This window comes from Henckelia pumila, chromosome 3 (assembly GCF_033568475.1).
Source record: "Henckelia pumila isolate YLH828 chromosome 3, ASM3356847v2, whole genome shotgun sequence".
Classification (NCBI taxonomy): domain Eukaryota; kingdom Viridiplantae; phylum Streptophyta; class Magnoliopsida; order Lamiales; family Gesneriaceae; genus Henckelia; species Henckelia pumila.
This window is the reverse complement of record NC_133122.1, coordinates 47,685,693-47,707,321: the sequence shown is the minus strand read 5'-3', so window position 1 is coordinate 47,707,321 and position 21,629 is coordinate 47,685,693. Positions and strand designations below refer to the sequence as shown.

At 30.4% G+C, this 21,629-nt stretch overlaps 2 protein-coding genes across 2 annotated transcripts; both read left to right on the top strand.

Annotated features, from left to right (window-relative positions):
- The first annotated feature begins 7,057 nt into the window (after window positions 1–7,057).
- LOC140890544 (abscisic acid receptor PYL5-like) lies at window positions 7,058–8,540 on the top strand. The gene is made up of 3 exons (XM_073298413.1): window positions 7,058–7,330; window positions 7,922–8,140; window positions 8,224–8,540. The coding sequence occupies exons 1-3, from the start codon at window positions 7,232–7,234 to the stop codon at window positions 8,428–8,430; spliced, it is 525 nt and encodes a 174-aa protein (XP_073154514.1). The 5' UTR covers window positions 7,058–7,231; the 3' UTR covers window positions 8,431–8,540.
- Window positions 8,541–10,780: 2,240 nt separating this feature from the next.
- LOC140891441 (uncharacterized) lies at window positions 10,781–13,738 on the top strand. Its single transcript, XM_073299927.1, has 8 exons — window positions 10,781–11,168; window positions 11,279–11,352; window positions 11,489–11,569; window positions 11,815–11,899; window positions 12,005–12,102; window positions 12,177–12,264; window positions 12,667–13,018; window positions 13,104–13,738. Exons 1-8 carry the CDS (start codon window positions 10,890–10,892, stop codon window positions 13,355–13,357), a joined length of 1,311 nt encoding a protein of 436 aa, XP_073156028.1. The 5' UTR covers window positions 10,781–10,889; the 3' UTR covers window positions 13,358–13,738.
- The last annotated feature ends 7,891 nt before the right edge of the window (window positions 13,739–21,629 follow it).

Here is a 21,629-nt window from a genome sequence, read left to right as displayed (position 1 = left end):
GGCTCACATGCTAATGCCTGTGTAATTTACTTTTGGAAAATTTCAAGCTATTCGTATGATAGTAGTACTTGAAGTACTGTGCATCAAATTATGGATACTAGTAAGAAGCATGTGTTTTGTACATGAACAATGTATTATGTATAAAATAAAATAAATTTAAATTTACTCACATTTAAAATAAAAGTAAAATTAGTAATAATTAAAATTCAAATGATCTATATATTTTTAATTTTTTTAGATGTATTAAACTTCTAATAGTTGTTAAAGATCTTATGTTTGGGTATTAAATTTATTTTGATAAATGCGGATTATATTTTCACATTTACTTTTAATAATATAGTTGACTCATTTATATTGATGAATTTAATTTATAAATTTATTTTAATTGAGATTTCAAATTATCCATAAATTTTTAATTACATTTTCCGTTATTTTTTTATGCCCCTTTTCCATAAAATATTCATGCAATTGTGTTTCAACAAAATGTTATTTCTCTAATGAAACATTACTTACACTTTCACATATAGAATAGAAAAATATACATTTTATATATACATATATATATATATATATAATTTGAGTGAAAAATATTTTTGTTTGTCAAACATATATTCACTTCTATATATCATTTTTTAGGTTTCCTAAGGGTTATGTCAAGATGTTCATGCACTTAATTATCAAAATAATATATAATTTAAGAGAAAAGTATAAATTTACTGCGAAAAACTTTGTCATAATTTTATTCACTTTTTTTAAGAATTTTATTCACACTTTTATTAGTGTAATAGATTATATATATCCACTTTTAATGATTTTATTGAAAAAATATTTTTATTATCAAACATCTAATCATTTTTTCTATTAACTATTTTTAGAATATTCTTAAAAATTATATTTGAGCAAAATGTTATTTCTCTAATGTATTTTTATTATCAAATATTTAAAAATATTTTAAATATTTATTCAATTTTGACGTATCAATGGTTTCAAGTTTTTTTTATATATATAATATGTTGCAACCAAATGTTATTTTCTATTTAAAAAACATCATTTTGCTCCTCACATGTTTCGATTTTGTTGTCTTAAATTCATAGAAAATACGTTAAATCAATTCTTTGAAAGTGAATTTGTGTAATACAATAAAGGTGAATTGACAAATTATATTATATATATATAGTCAAGATATATATCAAAATATTGTATTCATCAATTGCACTTGTATTAAAATAGTATTTGGGGTTAACTTTACGAATGCAACATGAATCATGTTTTGAAAACCAATTAAAATGTTATGTTTAATGAGTTAAAAAATTAGCATATTATTTTATATTATATTTTTATTAATATATTAAATTGTAAAACTTATTCTTAATAACATATATGATGATATTCTCTCTCCATATAATAACATATATGATGATATTCTGATCTCTCCATATATTATCTTATTGACATATATATGATTAATTAGGATTTATTTTTTGTCTTTTTTTATTTTTTGGAAAAGGTCCCAAAAAAATCGTAATTAAAACGTAGAAAACGACTTTACCAAAATGCCAATTTTTTGTATTTGGAAAGAGGCAAACAGACAAAATTAATTTGGACTTTTGAATTTTCAATGACCAATTTTTCTCATTGTTCTTTTGTGCATTTCTTCCTCTCTTTTTTCTCGTTGCATCTATATTAATTAGGAAAAATTAGCATTTCAATCATGTATGTTGGCTTCATTTTGGTTTTGGTCCTGTATATTGACTTGTTTTGAAAAAGATACTGCTTTGTTTTTATTTTGGATTTAGTCCTACATATTGATTGTTTTGGTTTTGGTCCTATGTGTTGACTTACTTTTTGATTTTGGTCCTATACAAAGTTATGTTTTGAAAAAAAAAAGTACATGAATTTGGATTTTTTTTGGATTTGGTCCTATTAGTTGACTTGTTTTTTTTATTTTGATCGTGGAAAAGATACGGTTTTGACCAAATTAAGCTCGGTTAAGTTAGAATAAGCGCTTATATTTTTTATTTTAAAATAATAAATTAAATTTAGAATTTAGATGTTGACTTTCCAACTTCATCGCTTAAGCTTTTATAATAAATATTTTTTTATGATTTTATAATTAAATAAATTAGGTTTAAAATTTAGATGCTGACCTTCTAATTATTTTTTAAAATAATAATTATGTTCTAAAAGGTACAATAACTTGGTTTTTTTTTGTATTTTTCCTCCGTCGACGCCGAAACTGGAGGGAGCAGCAAAATTTTGCTTATTTGCAGTGTTCTAAAAAGCACGCTTAAGCGGCGATTAAGCGTGATAAAAGTGAAACATACCTAAAAAGCTCTACTTTCGAGAAAAGCAGAACAAAAAAAGTCAACCATAGTTGAGAACGATAAAAAAATATATTAGAGTGTTACTTTTTAAAAGAACGAAAGTATGTTTTAAATATATTTTTAGTTTTTTAGCTAATTTTGTTAATTTAGGTTGGAACTTATTTATATGATCATTAATAGGTGCTAAGTGGGCGAACACTTAGTGCCAAATAAAAAAAAATTGAAGTTACAGTTGAGAACGATATAAATGAATGTTTGTTTGTTACTTTTTAAAAGAACAAAAGTATGTTACATTTAATACATTAAATTAACATATTTTAGATTTTATTAAATTATTTAGATTAAAAAAATTTAAGCTAAAAAAAATAATTTTTTTTATTAGTTAGTTTTAGTTATCTCAAACCAATAAGCAGATAAAACATGAAAGAATAAAAAATATTTATTACAAAAATAATTAGAGATCAACTTCTAAATTCCAAAACATGATAACATACGAGACGAAAACCAAAAAACAAACCAACTTACAGGACCAAAACCAAAATAAGCCAACATATAGGACTAAATTCAAAAAAAAAATCGAGTTACAGGATCTTTTCCAAAACAAGCCAACATACAGGACCAAAACAAAAAAAAAACCAACATATAGGACCAAAATGCTAATTTTCCCTATTAAATTATATCTATATTTTTAGAAGTGTATGTATAATGAACAAAAATTTTTTTTGTCCAATTTCAAATAACGATAAATTGCCCATCTATTTATGATCACGCAGTTGCATGCGTTGATATATAGATATCTGTCACTCCACTCCTAGTTAATATCGTTTTATTATGAGTTTTAAATGTATATTTTTGCTCTTGAGTTGCCCCATTTATCAACTCAAATTCACGTTGAATAATTATATTTAAAATTATTCGCATATTCTCCCCCACTAATCTTGACCACCAAAAAAATTGTTTTTTTTTCCCAGTTGTCATTATACATGCATTCGTCTTATTTATTAAATAAGCCCTGTCTCTTGGGTCTCTTGTGAAAATATCTGATTTACTCCATCTATTTTTCGATAAAAAATAATATATTTTATATAAAAATTAATATTTTTTATGAGTTGAGTCATATTGAAAATTCGTCTCATAAAATTGATCATTTATTTATTAAAATATTAGTATATTTTTTTTATAAGATTAGTTCATATATCTTTACCTCATTCGATCATATGAATATCTTATATTTTAGTGAAAGTTACGTCATGTGTTGATAATCCAAAACTAAAAATTCCCCATATTTCATGGACAGAAAAGAAAAAAAAATAATGAAAGATGCGGAAAACCCATTACATCTCGGCCCCACATATATACCCAAAGAATTGAAAATATAATTACATAATCTACAAAATTATATATAGTTTACTCATAACAATAAATTATCTACAAAAGCAAAAATATGCAAAAACATAGTTGTTTGTTGCTAGCACGTCACGAACACCTTAGAAATAAATTTAGAATGTAGTTAATTATTATAATAGATAACTTAGATCATCTTGATAAATGAATAGTGTATTGATAAATGGCTGGATCATCTACTGACATAGCATCTGGTGTTGTACGTAGATATTTTATACGAGATGATCAACTCATTTTTTCTGACAATTTTTCAAGACGATTACTAGCTGATCATCGCGTGTAAAATATGCACATCAGGCAATATATTTTTAAAACAGTAGAAGATCCAAATCCATCGATAAATAGGTGTGAACAAAATTGAATTAAATTACTATTCCCACCCTAACTCTACTAATTTTTAGTTAACCTATTTTTGCTAAACTGATCATATGCAAATTTAGATAAAGGCGATATCAAAGCTATATATAGGTAGCTATTTTTTTAGCATAAAATCGTAGAAGCAACTATCATGAAACAACTCAAATTAGATAAACAAATGACATTTTTCATGCAAATGGCACTTTCAAAAGTTGTTCAAAATCTGTCACAAACAATGAAACTTACAAAACTCAACAAACTTAATCCCACACAGTACCTTATATACAAGCTAAGGTTTTATTAATTCAACACCTCATTCCACATGCACATCAAATAAATTAAAATGAAGCATTACATATTTATTTTAGTATCCTTTTTCTTGGTCATTTCAAGATCAGCCGTTTCGATTCCATCATGTCCAGCAATCGACAAAGAGCTCTCACTATGCAAGAGTTTCCTGCAAGGCAAAGATCTCACTCCATTTTGTTGCGAGGGCGTCGACAAGATTAGAAACGCGGTTAAAACGAAAGCAGATCGAGTAGCTATGTGTAATTGTGGAAAGAAACTTCTCTCTCATTTCAAATATTACCACCCCAAACGCCTCACTATTCTCCCCAAAGTATGTGGAATACTACACCTTCAATTGCCTCCTATCAGCAAAAAGTTCGACTGTTCCAAGTAAATGTGCCATATATATTTTTTTGACATTATTATCATTAATATAATTAGCAAAATCAAGTTAATGCCACAAAGTTAAGATATATATAAATGTTTTCTTGAAATTTTGCAGGGTTCATTAGGTGAAAGATCATGCATGATACACGTTCAGGGCTGCTCTACTTGTGATCATATTTTGGATGATGAATAAAATAAATGGTCGAAAAATAAAATGTGATATATAATAATAAAGTAGTAATAAAAGCTTTTAATTTTATTGGAACATTATTTTATTGACTCACGCTGGTTTGATGAGTTTACTCCATTCATATGAGTATGTATTTTAAATAAACTCAAAAATAAAAATAATTAAATATATCCATGTATACTTCAGATTTTCTTTAAAACGATATATATATATATATATACAATTTTGCTATCCTGTCCACCTAATGTGCCCACCATGAGGTGACACTCAACTATTGGATGTGATGAATTGTGCGTCCAATAGTTGAGTGTCACCTCATGGTGTGCACATTATGTGGGCACGGTGGATGGACAGGATATCAAAACTCTATATATATATATATATATATATATATATATATATATATATATAAACATCGGTAGCTAGCTAATTAATTTGAGACATAGATTTTTTATGGTATTGCCATCTCAAAAATCGTTTACAAGGTAGATATATAAGAAACTATATATATATATATCAAATTAATTAGCTAGCTACCGATGTTTTAAAATTTCGTCTTAAGCCGTTTAAAATATATATTATATATTTTGCGATCATTTTCAAATTTCCTTCGCTAAGCAGCGTAAGAATATCAAATCACTAGAGCTTTAATTTAATTAATTTAATTTTAATTTTTGGATCTATCCCCATTTCATCTCCATCTCAAACTTGGATTTGAAGGGGAACCACCAACTACTAAAAGTCAAAGTAATTGAAAATTTCACTCACGCTTACATCATTTTTCTCAATAATTTTACCTCTTTAAATTCGTCTAATTTATCAATATATACCATAATATTTTCCTTTCTCACAACATTTATCAACTTTAGAGAAAATAAAAACGTATATTTTTAGTTCTTAATTTTCTCTAGCTTGATTTGAAAGGATATTCTTCCCTACAATAATCATAGATTATTATTCCTTTACACTCCTTTGGCTTAAAAATGAAGGGTGCCACACATCTTGGTTTTATTGGTGCAAATTTGGCCAAAAGCTTCGTTATGTTGAGCGCCAAGTGTCCAAAATCAAAGGGAAGAAGAGAGACTCCATTATATTATATTGCATATTATCGAAAAGGGTGGCAACTTTAGGGTCCCATAAATTTAAAATATCATCGTTCATTGCCATCATCGTTCATTGCCAGAGCCATGATATGGACAGCAAATAGGAATACAAAACAGTAAGTGAGCTACCAGCAAACTATTATATTATATTTTAAAAGTGTCACAATTTTTGAATAAAAATATTATATTTTATGAATTATTAATTTGAAGTTTATAATTTTGACCAACTAAAATAGTGTGTTGATGATATTGTATCCAACAATATCATCGATATGCGTGCCTCAACTAGCTCCAATTGCATCACAAATAAAATAATAGTAATTTTGTGTGCATGGACGCACATTTTGTTTTCTCAAAATTTTTACTAGTATTTTAATCTTTTTTGTTCATATATTATATATATAATATATAAGAAAAGCTAGAATTCACCTTAAAAAATTATAACAATAAAACCGCAAACGTTTTTTTATTATTATTATTTTTATATCATGTTAACAGATTTTACTTATGTTACTCCTCTCATTCACACTGTTTTCAAGTTTAGTCGTTATTTCTCACGATTCGACACGAGCATGATCGACGTGTTCGATGCTATGTTTTTCGACGAAAAATAAAGATAAAAAATAAAAGAAAACAAAAAAGGTTACAAATTATGTGACCATATACAATGTACAGATTACGAGACAAAAAATATCTACGCAAATAACGTGACGACCAAAAATATAATTAATTTCCCCTATCGAAAACAATTAATTAGATATAGTTTTGTTTAGATAAATGCAATGCTTAATAGTCGTAGTCTCTAGAATTGCCTAACGCCGTCCCTCAGCGGGCGGGGCCAGTCGGCGAGTCTCGATAAAGACACCCCCAGAAATTAAATATTCACACCCAACACACAAGAAATTAAAAAAAGGAGAAAAAATGTTCACTCGCAACTTGCATGAATATTGGATTCCTTCTCATTATATAAGGCCATACAAAAAGATAATAATAATAATAATAATATATAAAAATACCTCCGTACCCTTTAATTTGCAATATTATCTCCAAATTCAGACCTGTCTTTTTAAAAGTGAAAAATAGAGTGTGAATTCATTGTTTTGGGATTTCTCACAAGTGAGTGAGTGTTTTGTAGATCAAAAATCTTGGGATTGTTTATTGAAGCAAAAGAAAAGAAAATGGCGGAGCAGCACACATGTAGGCACCACAGGCGCCATCCCAGTGAGAATCAGTGCTCTTCTTCTGTCACCAAGCTTATCAAAGCGCCACTCAACATTGTATGTATTCATCTCAAGTGATTTCATGATTTCATCTTCATTTTTTATGTGTTTTGCTTCTTTGAATACATGAGTACTAGACTCTATTTTTCATGGGGTTTTTTTTTGTTTCTCAGATCATACTTTGGAAGTTTATTTGATTTAATTATTCATGTGGAAGAGTTTTTTTTTTTTTTTTTTTGGTTTCACTGGAATGTGCAGTCGTTATCTTTCATCGACGGTTGTTTTTTATTGTATATGTAGATTTGATTTTATTGATTTCCATTTTCTCTTGATTAGCATAGTCTTACAAACCGGAAATTCGCGTTATAAATACGAGTTGGATCGACGGATTTGAGATGGTAGACGGTCAAATGAATCGACTTGCTAATTAGATCTATAAAATTGAAGTGAATTTCACTTCGAAATCAAATCCATCTATCCATGTGCTACCTTACATATGTTCAATAACTTAAAATCCAATGATCTAGAAATTAACCCCCCTCCTCTTTTGTTAAAAATCAATTGAGAATTTGAGATTAAAACAAAAAAAAGTCAATAATTAATATTTTACTAACTTTTTACAAAATGGGTTATTTTTTATTTTTTTAGGTGTGGTCATTGGTAAGAAGTTTCGATAAGCCACAGGAGTACAAGCCATTTGTTAGCAGATGCACGGTAGCAGAAGGAGATCTCAAGATTGGCAGTGTTCGAGAAGTTAGCGTGAAATCGGGGCTTCCGGCCACCACAAGCACCGAGAGGCTAGAGATGCTCGACGACCAGGAACATGTTTTGGGAGTCAAGTTTGTTGGTGGTGACCACAGGCTAAAGGTCCTATAAATAAATACAATATGTTATCGTTCTATAAATTAATACTCGATAAATTAATAGAGATATTTTGTATTGTATTGCAGAATTACTCATCGATAACTACTGTCCATCCGGAGATGATCGATGGGAGACAGGGAACGATGGTGGTCGAATCGTTCGTGGTGGATGTTCCCCAAGGGAACACCGGAGATGAGACGTGTTACTTCGTGAACGCTTTGATTAACTGCAACCTCAAATCTCTGGCCGATGTCTCCGAAAGAACGGCGGTGCGTCGTGCCAAATCCATCTAGCAGTGATCAACTATGATCGATCGAGGTGGCTTGGAAAATGGCATGTAAAATTAGTACTCCTTGTATGTAATATAATTAAAGCTAAAGCCTATCTTTCACTTTGCTGTGTATTTGCTTCTACCAGATTTTTACAATGGTGTGAGTTTGTGGCTTATCAATTACATTAAGGTACTGTTTGGGAGAGCTTCTAGGAAGCACTTCTCAGCTTTTCTTAACAAAATTTTGAAATTTTATGAAATTTTGTTAAGAAAAAGTTGAGAAGTGCTTCCTAGAAGCTCTCTTAAACACTACCTAAATTGTAGACTTCAGTTAATCTTGTGGTGACAGTACTTTATTTAATATGTAGCCTTCGATGATTGTAATTAGCTAGGCATCATTGTTTTTGTTTTTTTGTTGTTTTTTTCAAAGTTTTGTTCGTTGAGGAAATGGTATGTGACCAAGATTGAGGTTTCTCTTGCATCAATTGGTGGATTTAGGAATTAAGGTTGCTTTTTGATGGAATGAATTCGATGATGTCTCGTTTTTTGTGAAATTACTCCTCGAACGAGGCAGGCGATAAGTCATCAAAGGGTTTGTGTGTGAATAATAGAATGGTAAACATTATTCTTTCAATGTCTTTTATTGGTCTCACGGATATTTATCTACGAGATGAGTTGGCTCGATTCATATATAAATAAAAAACTAATATTTTTTGCTTAAAAAAAATAATACTTTTTTTATGGATTAGCTCGAAATGAAAATTCGTTTCAAAAAATTAATTTATAAGATGATTTCACAAGAGTTTCTGTATCTCTATTCATTCAAAAAGTGTATCACGGTTAACATCTTCTCAAGAAAATGATGCGAGAATCATGGGAGAAAAAATCGTAGGCACATTTCTTAATCACCCGATAAATAAGAATGTGGAGAAGAACCAAAACATATATAATGGTTCCGAAAATCCAAAACGTTGAGGGACCCCGACTACTACGTACTAAAATCCAAATTTTTACAATAGTTGTGTTTTTCTATGCGAGAACAAGACACGAAGAAGTTTGAATCCAAGAAAGTAAGCTTAGGCATAAATTTGCAGCACACATTTCAGTGGGTATTTAAAATTCATCATGATTATCATTATGCTACATATTCTCAAAAAAAAAAAAAAAAAATCATTATGCTACATATTAAGTTAACAAATTGATGGATATGAAATTAATCGTTCATAAATTAATTTCAAATGCACCGTAAAGAGTCGATGAAATAAATCCACTCGACTCGCCCACAGGGGCATAAGCGAGTTGGTAAGGCCTGAGGTGACGTGGGAAGAAATTTTTCAGCGTTGCGGATTCGATCCTCGTGTGGAGCATATTTCCTGCTGAAATATTGTGAGGGGTATGCGCTGGGGATTGGGCCATGTGCTCCCTCCTTCAGGTCCCTGCCGCTCGTGCACATCCCTCGATTTACCCTTCGCATGAGCCAATGGGCCTCTAACTCATGTGAAATAGGGTACCCTTCGGGGTCAACCCTTTTTATAATAAATCCACTCGACTCTTGTTCTTGGAAAGTCCATATATATTGATCTAAAATTTCTCAATAATAATTTTTAATTACCTTTTTTTATCATAATAATGATGGCTTCCAAAACTTTCTAATTGAGGTTATCCGAAATATCCAAATTCACAATTTGAATCAAGTAATCTAACCCAAATATTTGGTTAATCATGCATATTCATAAGTATTTATTTTGGTATATGTCACTCTTAAAGTATAAAGTGACGAGACATTACCTTAAAGTAGTATCCAAATTATGTATTTGATGATCCATATCTTAATACATAAATATAATTAATGTTATAATGATGATATAACAAATCACTAATGGTTAGATTCATAGTTAGAGTAATATCTTTAAGATAGGTTGAACTTTACCATTTTTTATTTAAAAAGCGTTTTAGTTGAGTGTTTATAAATTTTAATTATTTGTTCTATATATTTCTGAAAATATTTGAATAAATTATATTTAATTGAAAAATAATTAATTTTTCCTATTTTCTTAATTTTAAATTGTTTTTTGAGTTGGAATTTTAAATTATTTAATTTTTTAGGTCCCATTTGTTCATGCAGCCTCAATTATTGGAGAGGAGAGTGTTTGGAAACCTACCCTTCTATCAAACGTGCACGTTTAAAAAACAAAAAACAAAAACAATCCATTTCCTTTTATAGGTCTCTTTTTCTTTAAAAAAATCTTTTTTATTATTATATTCGAACATTAATTATACTTTCTTTTAATAAAAATAAATTACATAAAAATAAGAATTAAACCTTTATATCCAAACCAAAACAAGCTCCCAAACGGGCCCAAGTAATTGGACTTTCTTGGACAGGCCCATGAAGCGCAGAGAGGCCTTCTGGGGATAGCGACTTTACTTCCACGCAAAGCCGCACCGTCGGTTACGTGTGGCGGAGTTAGATCGGCGGAGATGGCGAAAAAGAGAGAACGGCGACTGGGTCCCACTGCCGACCGGAAATCCACCGGAGCTGTCGGAGCCGTGAACTCAGCCGACTCGCCTGCTAAACGCGATCGCAAGCTCACCACTGGCGCCGTTGTTTTCTTCTTTATGGTGTTTCCTGCGATTTCCTTAATGTTTTATGCTAGAAGATACTCTCCGAATACGAAAGAAACTATAATCTCCGACCGACCGTATGCCAGCCAGAATGGATTCGTCACTACTGAAATGAATTATCTGCAAGTGTTAGCTGTATGCACAATTTTCCCATTTTTGCTTTGCTATTTAATCTTTAATTGGCAGTGGTATTAATTTTCCTTGAATTTAAAGTTCGGGTTTTGAAAATTGTTTTTTTTTTTCAGGAGAATATGAAGACTTCGGAGTATAGTAGTCATCGGAATTTTACAAACCCTGTCCTGGCCTACGTTACTCCGTGGTATTTGATTTTTTTGATTGATTGATCTTTGTATCGTCGTGTTTACAAATATCGATTGTTGAGGTACCTTAAAAAAATATTGTTTGGTTAATCATTGGATTTTAGCTTGATCTTTGACACTGAATACTTTTTGCAGGAATTCGCTGGGTTATGAGATGGCCAAGAAATACTATAATAAATTTACTCATATATCTCCAGTGTGGTATGAACTAAAGAGGTACGCAGCTCATCTTGAGCTTCAACATTGCTGTTAGATGCTAATATGCAGTTCCATCTTCTTGATTTGATTCTATTTTTCAATATGTTTTTTTTTGTATCCATGGCTTTACTTGCATCTAAATGATACTTCTTTGTTACCAATGGTAGTACTATTGCAAAAATACTACGGGCTGTCTATCCATGACTAGGCGAACTTTAATGTCGTTTGCTAATTTGCTTGAAACTAGTTTTGTCTGATGCCAGCCAAGGAACAAATTTGGTTTTGGAAGGAAGACACAATGTCGATAAAGAATGGATTTTGGACCTCCGGAGGAGTGGAAATGCGCAGGTTTGCTCTGCTGGAACCCAGATGTCTTCTGAAAACAGAATCTTTTTCATTCACTTGAACATATTACTGATTTTTCTTATTTCCTTGATTTTTTTAATGAAATAGATTTTACCTAGGGTGGTTTTGGAAGCGATCCCTGTGAATCTGCTGAAAAAGAAGAAGCAGAGGGATAGAGCTGTTGATCTTATCATAACTGAGTGCAAGTAAATCCTCTCGTTTACTCTGCCTTCATTGCGTCAATGCTCACTGTCTTATATCCATGCTTGTCATTTTCTAGGGAAATGGAATTCGATGGCATAGTATTGGAGTCATGGTCAAGCTGGGCTGCCTATGGTGTTTTGCACGATCCAGACATGCGGAGCATGGTGAGATGGTGAAGTTGCGGCATTTTCCTTGTCTTTGTAAAATGTTTGTTGCCTTTGGCGATGTTTTCACTCTGTTCTCATAAATTATTGTGTCCTTTTCAGTTTTCCAACTAGAAAAGTTAGCGTCCTATTGATTAATCGCTTATCTGTCACCGATTAACATTACGATTTTATTCATCATGTCCAGTTTGTATCTGTTGAGTGAATTACTCTTAAGTAAGATTTTCAAGGATATTTAATGGTGAAGGCTTCCTGTCGCATTGTCTGTTTGAATGTCTGATTTTGATGATTGCTGTGTGCTGAAGATAAACTGCTAGTTGGTTCTAAATTTGTTTTAACCATCTCGTTTAAGATATTATGTTTACTAGTGCTGATGGGACTATTTTCTTTTAACAAATCCAGGCCCTACGGTTTATCAGGCAACTTGGACAAGCCATGCATTCTGTTGACTTGGCACAGAGGCGAAACTGGAGCTTGCAACTAGTTTATGTTATCGGTCCACCTCGTTCCAGTGAGCTGAAGGAGTATGATTTTGGACCAGAAGATCTTCGGTACTTGAGTGAATCTGTAGATGGTTTCTCTCTTATGACATATGACTTTTCTGGCCCTCAGAATCCAGGTCCAAATGCACCTTTAAAGTGGATCCACTCAACCTTGCTACTACTTCTTGATGCTAGTGTCGTTGATAAGAAATTGGCCAAAAAGATATTCCTTGGCATCAATTTTTATGGGAATGATTTTGTCATATCTGGAGGTACGTTCTATATGCCTATCTACATAATAGCTCCAGCAGAGTTTCACTTTGGACGTCCTAAAATCTCATATTTTTTCCGCTGCAGGTCTAGGTGGTGGACCGATTGTCGGAAGAGAGTACCTTTCTTTGTTAGAACAGCACAAGCCAGAAATACACTGGGAGGAAAACAGTGCTGAACACTACTCCGTGTACTCCGATAATCAGAATGTCAAGCATGTTGTATTCTACCCATCACTCATGTCCATCTCACAACGTCTGCAACTAGCTCTATCTTGGGGGGCTGGCATCTCAATCTGGGAAATCGGGCAGGGCCTTGAATATTTTTTCGACATTTTGTGAAAAATAAAGAGGTCTTCATTGTTCTTATAATTCTCACTCCTACAGCTCTTTCTAGATGGAGACACGGACATAGTTTTGATTGCAGTTCTCTACTATGTCCTACGAGCATTTTCGAAACTTCTCGAGGGTCTAAGTCAAGATGTAGTAGCCTATATATGGTAAGATATATGGACATTTCATGAATGTTGCTAGAACTCGTGTTAATGTATAGTTTAATGTATCCAGTTGACCAGTTGTGTGTTGCGTAGAGAGTTCTTGCTGGGATATATGGTGGAGATTGGAGAACAAATCCTTTTGCACGTAGTTATTTCACCATCTTGCCGAATCTTTAGCTATTTTCGTGTATGAACAAAACGTCCAAGTCGATTACGATGAAGGGAAACTTTTCTTTCAGCAATACCGTTCCATGATTTGCTAAACTAAAGTTAACGTTATTCAAACAAGAATATTTAAAACTTTATCGTACTTTTTTAAAACAAAATAGGACAAGAAGCTTCCTTGTACTAATTTGTTTTAAAAATCTATTTCTATTATTATTATAAATATGTGAGTTTCATTGTGAATTTACATGGTTATTCTTTCATTATTATTATATAAAATTAATGTGTTTTTTCTTCATTTATTTATTCGTATACTATGAACTGTTTCAAAAAAAAAAATACTATTAATATTTTTAAATATCTACTATAATCTAAATAAGCCAGTTTGAATTGTGAAATTATTTATTTATCCTTCCAACTACCCTGTGAGTTTCCCTTCTTTTCTTCTTACATTTTCGCGTATTCTCTTTCCACATATTTTCGCTTCTTTTCTTCTTAACAAAAATCGATTCTTTTCTTTTTCTTTTTTTCTTAACAATAATAGCACTTAATTTCATTATTGCCCATTAATACAAGCTCCCATTACCGCCTACCGTTTCTTACCTTCTCATTTCTTCGTGCCTTCGTACTTCATTATTTTGCATTTGTGGTCTGCTCATTTTATTTTCCCACTATCATTCTACTGAATCTCATGACACCGGGTAGGAGCTCGGTTGTCGTCTCGGGCTTTCTTGCAAGGCCTGTGCTGCTTTCTCCCACTTGTGTTTTTCTTCATGTTCTTCTTCATGTCATTCTTTCCAAAATTCATGTCGTTATTTTCCTTTGGCTTTGGATGGTTTACAAGGTGCTTTTTAAATATGACAGCATCATTTCTGAGGCTTCGCACGTTGGTTCCTCTGCTTCCCCCGCTTCCAATTGTTAGATACCGTTCTTTGCTCCTTGTTTTATTTGCATACATATTATCTTTCTCTCGTCCAATGATATTTTTTAATGTTGCAGCACAAATTGGGTTTGTTCCTGTGGCATGTCGTCCTAATCGTAAGTGTTATTAGGTGATGCTTTGTCTCGAAATTTTTTCCTTGGAACTCTGCCTCAAATGTTTGTTTTTATTCCCCAAATGCATCCCTTTTTCTTTTTAATTCCAAACTTTCAATTCAGACAAAGAAGGAGACATTTTGCTGATGTGTGGCTTACCATTGGTGCCTCCGTGTCGTTTTTGTGGCGCGCATAGATTTATTTTTGAACCTCCATCTTTTTGTTGCGCTTGTGGTAAGATTAGGTTGTCATCGCATGTTACTCCAGCAGCATTGCTGGAATTATTCACCGACCAGCTGTCCCCTTCGGCTATTTTGTTCTTTCATATCCTTACTGGTTTTCCAAATTAATCCTGCGTAACTATGCTGACTGAATTTTTTAAGCTTCGCAATCCAGTGAAGCAGCAAAGTTTTTGTATTTTAAATTCCCTGAGCATTTTGTTTGGGAACAACCGATCGGAACTTGGAAACCAAGGAAACAAAGACAGGTTATCGGGCATATGTTAACTCGGCAAATCCTGCAGAAGGTCAAAGGTATTATTTGCGTCTATTACTTCTTCATGTTCGAGGCCCTAAGTCCTACTGTGATTTTTTAAATATCGGCGGCAGATTGTGTTTAACTTTCAAGGATGCTGCACAACGTAAGGGTTACTAGAAAGTAACGGGAGTAATTTTGAGTGTTTGAATGAGGCAGCGAGTTTTCAGATAATATAATCCACGCTGAAATCGCTCTTAGCCATCACACAGGAAAAAATGTTTTAATTCCTCGGATACCTTTGTTTCCGACTGAGAACGAAGGTTACCCATTTCAATTCAAGCGGAAGCAGTTTCCCATCAGGTTGTATTTTGCAATGACCATTAACAAATCCAAGGCCAGACAATCCCGATAATTGGTGTGAATTTACCCGATCTTGTCTTCTCACATGGGCAGCTGTATGTTGCTATGTCCGGAGGTATTTCATGAAATTTATTAGATTTTTAATTAAACCTGATGTTGGCAACAATTATGATATTCGCTTACAAAATGTTGTATATAAACAAGTATTGGAAGAAGGCTTCGTTTAATCCTTTCAAGTTTGACATTTCACCTTTAATATATGATTATGTTGTTTTCATTAGAGCAGCTGCGAAAGTTTCTTTCTCTTTTTACAAAAACTACTAAGTAATTTATTACCTAAAATTTCAATTCCACCATAGTTGCTTAAAATATTTAAGATATTTAAATTTTTTTCGTATGTTTTTCCCAACCTTCCTATAATGAAATATTATTTATTTATTCCTTTTTATTCCAAGAAATCCATTAATAAATACTTCTTGAAATTATACCTACTTTTTCAAAACAGCGATTACCCATAGAATATTTATTAGCAAGTTTCGTTGTAAAAAATCAAATCAATAAATATTTTTTGTTATTACTTTGCATAATTTTAGTCTGGCCGTATTAATCTAAAAATTTTGAGATTCATAAATTTTTAAAAACATTAATATTATATAACACAATACATTTTTTCTTTTAAAAAAAATTAATTAACTATCTATTTTTATCAAAAATTTTGTTTTTTTCGTTCAACAGCAATACCTTACTGACACTTGTATAAATAATGTTAAGAAAACTCAAAAATACTTTGTTACATGACAAATTACAAATACATCTAATTTACTAAAAATAATTTAAAAAGTTTTGATATTTTTGAATTTTTTTGAAATAAAATTCTAAAAATATGATTTTCTAAATAAAACCACTTTTTCCGTCTTTTATAAGTTATTGAGCTTCCATTAGTGAATAATGAACACACTTTATTCTATTAATATTATCTTACAATTCATGACTTCGAAATTTATCATGGAATATTTATAAGCAAGTTTCGTTGTAAAAAAAAAAAAAAACAAACAAATCGATAAAAAAAATTTGTTTATTACTTTGAATAATCATAGTCTGATCATATTAATGTAAAAAATTTTAGATTCATAAGTTTAAAATTAAATATATTTTATAGCACATTAAATTTTTTCTTAAAAAGAGATAATTAATTAACGATCTATTTTATCAAAAGTTATTTTTTCTTCCAACAACATTACTTTACTATCGCATGCATGAACAATGTCCAAAAAAACTATTAAATAGTTTGTTACATAAAAAATTATAAATACATCTAATTTACTTAAAATAATTTAAAACGTTTTAATATATTATAATATTTTTGAAATAAATTTCTGAACAAATGATTTTCTAAAGACAAAACCACTTATCTTCATTTTTTATATTTAATGAATATTCATTAAACTTGTGGTTACTTTTTCGTAAAATTTTGACCACATTAATTTTAATATTTTAAGATTCATAAGTTTAAAATAAATAAATATTTTATAACACATTTTATTTTTTCGTAAAAAAATAATCAATTAACAATATATTTTTATCAAAAGCCTGACTTTTCGTCAAATCGCATTCATTTACTGACACATATATGAATAATTAAAAAAAATTTATATGTAGTTTGTTAAACAACAAATTACGAATACGTCTAATTAACTTAAAATAATTTAATATATATTTTCTAATGTTTTAGTAATAAATTTCTAAAAATGTGATTTTTTTTAAAAAAAATATACCACTTCTCTTCATCTTTTATATGTATGGGTGAATACTCAGCACACTATATTTTATTAATCTAATCTTACAAGATAGTGTACGTATCATGACTTCGAAATATATTATGGAATATTTATAAGCAAGTTTAGTCGTAAAAAAATTCAAATTGATGAAAAATCGTAGTCTGATCGTATAAATTTTAAAATGTTAAGATTCATAAGTTTAAATAAATGAATATTTATAACACACTACATTTTTTTAAAAATAATAATTAATTAACGAACTATTTGTTGGAAATTGTTATTGAATGAATTGTGGAAGAAATGGGCTTGAAAAGCTTGTCCCAAATGGCTTGAAAAGTTTGTCCCAAGTGTTACAAATAATTTGAATTTGGTGAAATAAATTGGAGAAAAATGGGGAATTGGTTGTCCCACATTGGTACAACTCCAATTTGTTGCTCACCTTATATAATCCAACTTTGGATTATGGAATTCGGCCCTTAGGGAACCGGATGTTTTGTAAATGGACAAGACGCTAATCGATTCAACAAACACGCGCGCGCGGCTGACCGGCTCGGCGTGGCGAGGCGAGGTCTTATGATCAACTTGCGAGACAGTGGTCTTCAGAAAAATTGGCCGACCGATCGGTAAAAAACTACCGACCGAGCGCACCCTTATTTGAGCGAGACAGAAAGTTTGTCAAAAGTGGGGCGCTCGATCGGTCAAAAATTACCGACCGAGCGCACCTTCTACAGTCTGAAAATTTGCGTCTTTTTTTGGGCTTTTTCTGTCATGGGTTGCATTATTACGCCATAAAACGTGTTTTTTGAAGTCATAGTATATATATATGACTGTTATAACACAGAGGTATAATCTGAAATATCTGATAACGTAATACATCAGATTTCTCTGTGAATTCTTCCCTCTCTCTCACAAAAGAAAAAGTTAATACATATTTTAGTTCGACGAAGATCGAGATATTTGTTATGCTGCTATATCTCGGTTGTATAGTCGTTGTATCTTAAAGATAATTGTCGCCAACGTTTAAGCACTGTTAACGGACAATTTCGATTTGCGGATAGAGAGTTTCTCTCGCCTCGACTTTTTTCATCTTTGTTGCTGCTGTTGTTTTTGTTGCTGTAAAAGTTTTCAGAATTCGGAGTACATCCTAATAACACTATTTTAATCAATAACCTTACTTTTCGTCCAACGCCATTAAAAAGCCACTTATCTTCATCTGTTATACGCTATTGAATATCCGTTAATGGATAGTACTCATAAAACTCATGGTTACTTTTATTTCAAAAAAAAAAAAATCATGGTTACTTTTATCTTCAAAATATATGATGAAAATTTAAAAATAATGTTGTCGAAAATATTTCAAAGTTATCTATTTCTTTTTTGTTTATTAATTTGACTGCTAATAACTTGAGCATATATTGCTACTTTTTCAATAAGATAGATTATCAATTTAATTTTTTAACTTCAAAAGATACAATGACATTTCTAAAATAATAGTAGGCCTAAAGTAATTTGAATTGATATATTATCTTCTTTTTTTAAATTCATTTCCAACCAAATATATGTGGACAAATATGATTTTCAAACTATGAATTGTGCGTCCTCTATATTTCTAAGTTCAAACTATGAATTGCCAAAAATAATATATGGTTCACTCTATCTTATCCATATAACAAATTTTTATATCATACTCCAATTTTTTATTCAAAGACATTATTACATTTACAATCAATTTTTTTTTTTAAAAAAAGTTTCATATATATATATATATATATATATATAATCTTAGTGTCATATAATAATTTTTAAAATATTATTCTTAAAAAACTAATACATGTTTTTTTAAACACTATTTATTGTCTACATTTATATTTTTTGAACCTACTATTTAATATTTTCTCATTTTATTTTTTTTACAACATATATTTAATTTATTTAAAGCAAATTATATTATTTATCTTATCTTATAAAATACTTCATGCCTTCGAAAGATACTATGGAATATTTAGAAGCAAATTTCGTTGTAACAAAATTCAAATTGATATATCTTTTATATTTATTACTTTGAATAATCAAATTCTGACTGCATTGATTTCAAAATTTTAAAATTTATGTGTTTAATATCAAGAAATATTTTATAACACATTCTATTTTTTCGTAAAAAATAGTAATCTATTAACGATATTCATTATATCAAAAACCTAACTTTCCGTCCAATATCATTCCTTTACTAGCACATGTATGAATAATTTTTTTTTTTTTAAAAATAATATGTAGTTTGTTACATAACAGATTACGAATACATCTAATTTACTTAAAATAATTAAAAATATTTTAATAGTTTCTAACGATTTAGAAATAAGTTTCTAAAAATATGATTTTTTAAAATATATCACTTCTCTTCGTATTTTATATATATAAGTGAATACTCAGCACACTATATTCTATTAATCTTATCTTACAAGATACTTCATGACTTTGAAATATATTATGGAATATTTATAAGCAAGGTTCATCTTACAAAAATTCAAATGGATGAATAATCATGTCTGACCGTATAAATTTTAAAATTTTATAATTAACAATTTATTTTTACCAAAAGTTATTTTTCGGCCAACAACATTATTTTACTGACACATGTATGAATAATGTCCAAAAAACTATTAAATAGTTTGTTACATGAAAAATTATAAATACACCTAATTTACTTCAAATAATTTAAAACGTTTTAATATTTTATAATATTTTTGAAATTTTTTTTGAACAAATTATTTTCTAAAAACAAAACCACTTATCTTCATTTTTTATATTTAATGAATATTCATTAAATTTATGGTAACTTTTTCGTAAAATTTTGACCGCATTAATTTTAAAATATCAAAATTCATAAGTTTAAAATAAATAAATATTTTATAACACAATATTTTTCGTAAAAAAATCAATTAACAATATATTTTTATCAAAAGCCTGATTTTTCGTCAAATAGCATTCATTTACTGACACATATATAAATAAATAAAACTAATATGTATTTTGTTAAATAACAAATTAAAAATACATTAATTAACTTAAAAGGAATGGGAAATCTTTCAACTGTTATATGTATCCAATTTTCATTTCATCCGGAAAAAGCCATCTTTTTCTTAACAATGTCTCTCTGTTTTATGATACCTACAACAATTGTTGTACGACTGCTACAAAACAACTAATGGAATGTCTTGTCCAAATTGTACAGATATATCCATCGAGATAGTTCCAAGGTTTCTTATTACTTCTACTTCCAATTTTTCTTTTGCAGATCATTATATCCACAAATGATTATGTACTTATTGACTACACTCTCAGGTATAAACTTAATGTCTTGATTGAAGATTGTTGGGATCGGTTCAGAGGGTAGAGGGGGGGTGAATACACTCTGAAACTTATTTTCTTTCTTTTCAAAATGATCAAGTGAAGTTTAGTTCACTTAATCTGTTTTCTCAACTTCTAAAACGGTTTGAACAACTTAAATAGTGCGAAAATAGTTCAGAGGTTTTAGTGATGCAAAGACAAGTTATAACACGATGTATGAGCAATATATAAGATAAATATGCAGTAAAGACTAAGGCACGATTTATGAAAGTTCGAAGGCTTAATCCTTCTACGTCTCCCCTTCTTCCACTTAGGAAGGAATTCGCTAGAAGACTTTGGTTATTACAACGTCTTGCAATACACCCACTTCAGACTTAGGACTTATCCAATGCCTAATCCGAAACTCCTAGATTTACACAGATAAGATTCTCAGTTCTTATCAGACTGGTGGAAGCTTTCAGAGTAGCTTCAAGTCTCTTCAATAATGAATACAGTCCGGTTGAGCTTCTCAAACTGCAGAGCGGTCGAGAGGCTTGGAAACCCTAGGATGATCCTTGAAGATCAGATATGTAAACTGTAGGCGAGGGTTTATTTGAGCAGCAAGTGAATGATCTTGTAAGTGTGCTCAAGTATTGCTTCAGTATATCAGATGAGGACTTCTGATAGTATTCAAGTGATTGAGTTGATTGAGATTTTTCGTGTTGCTTATCTTCTTGTCACTTCTTGAGCAATCTTCCCTTTATATAGGTCAATCATCAACGTCTTTATTTTGAACGTTCTGATGCTGCATTGAATGCACATTTAATGCTTCATAAATGCATTGATGATTCTGTATGAAGATCGTACACTTCTTTAAATGCAGACAACTTCCAGGGTCCAAAACTGGTATAAACGGTCGAATGCTTTATCTGTAGCCATTCTGCGTTTTTGCCATTTTAGTGCAACCTGTTGTCT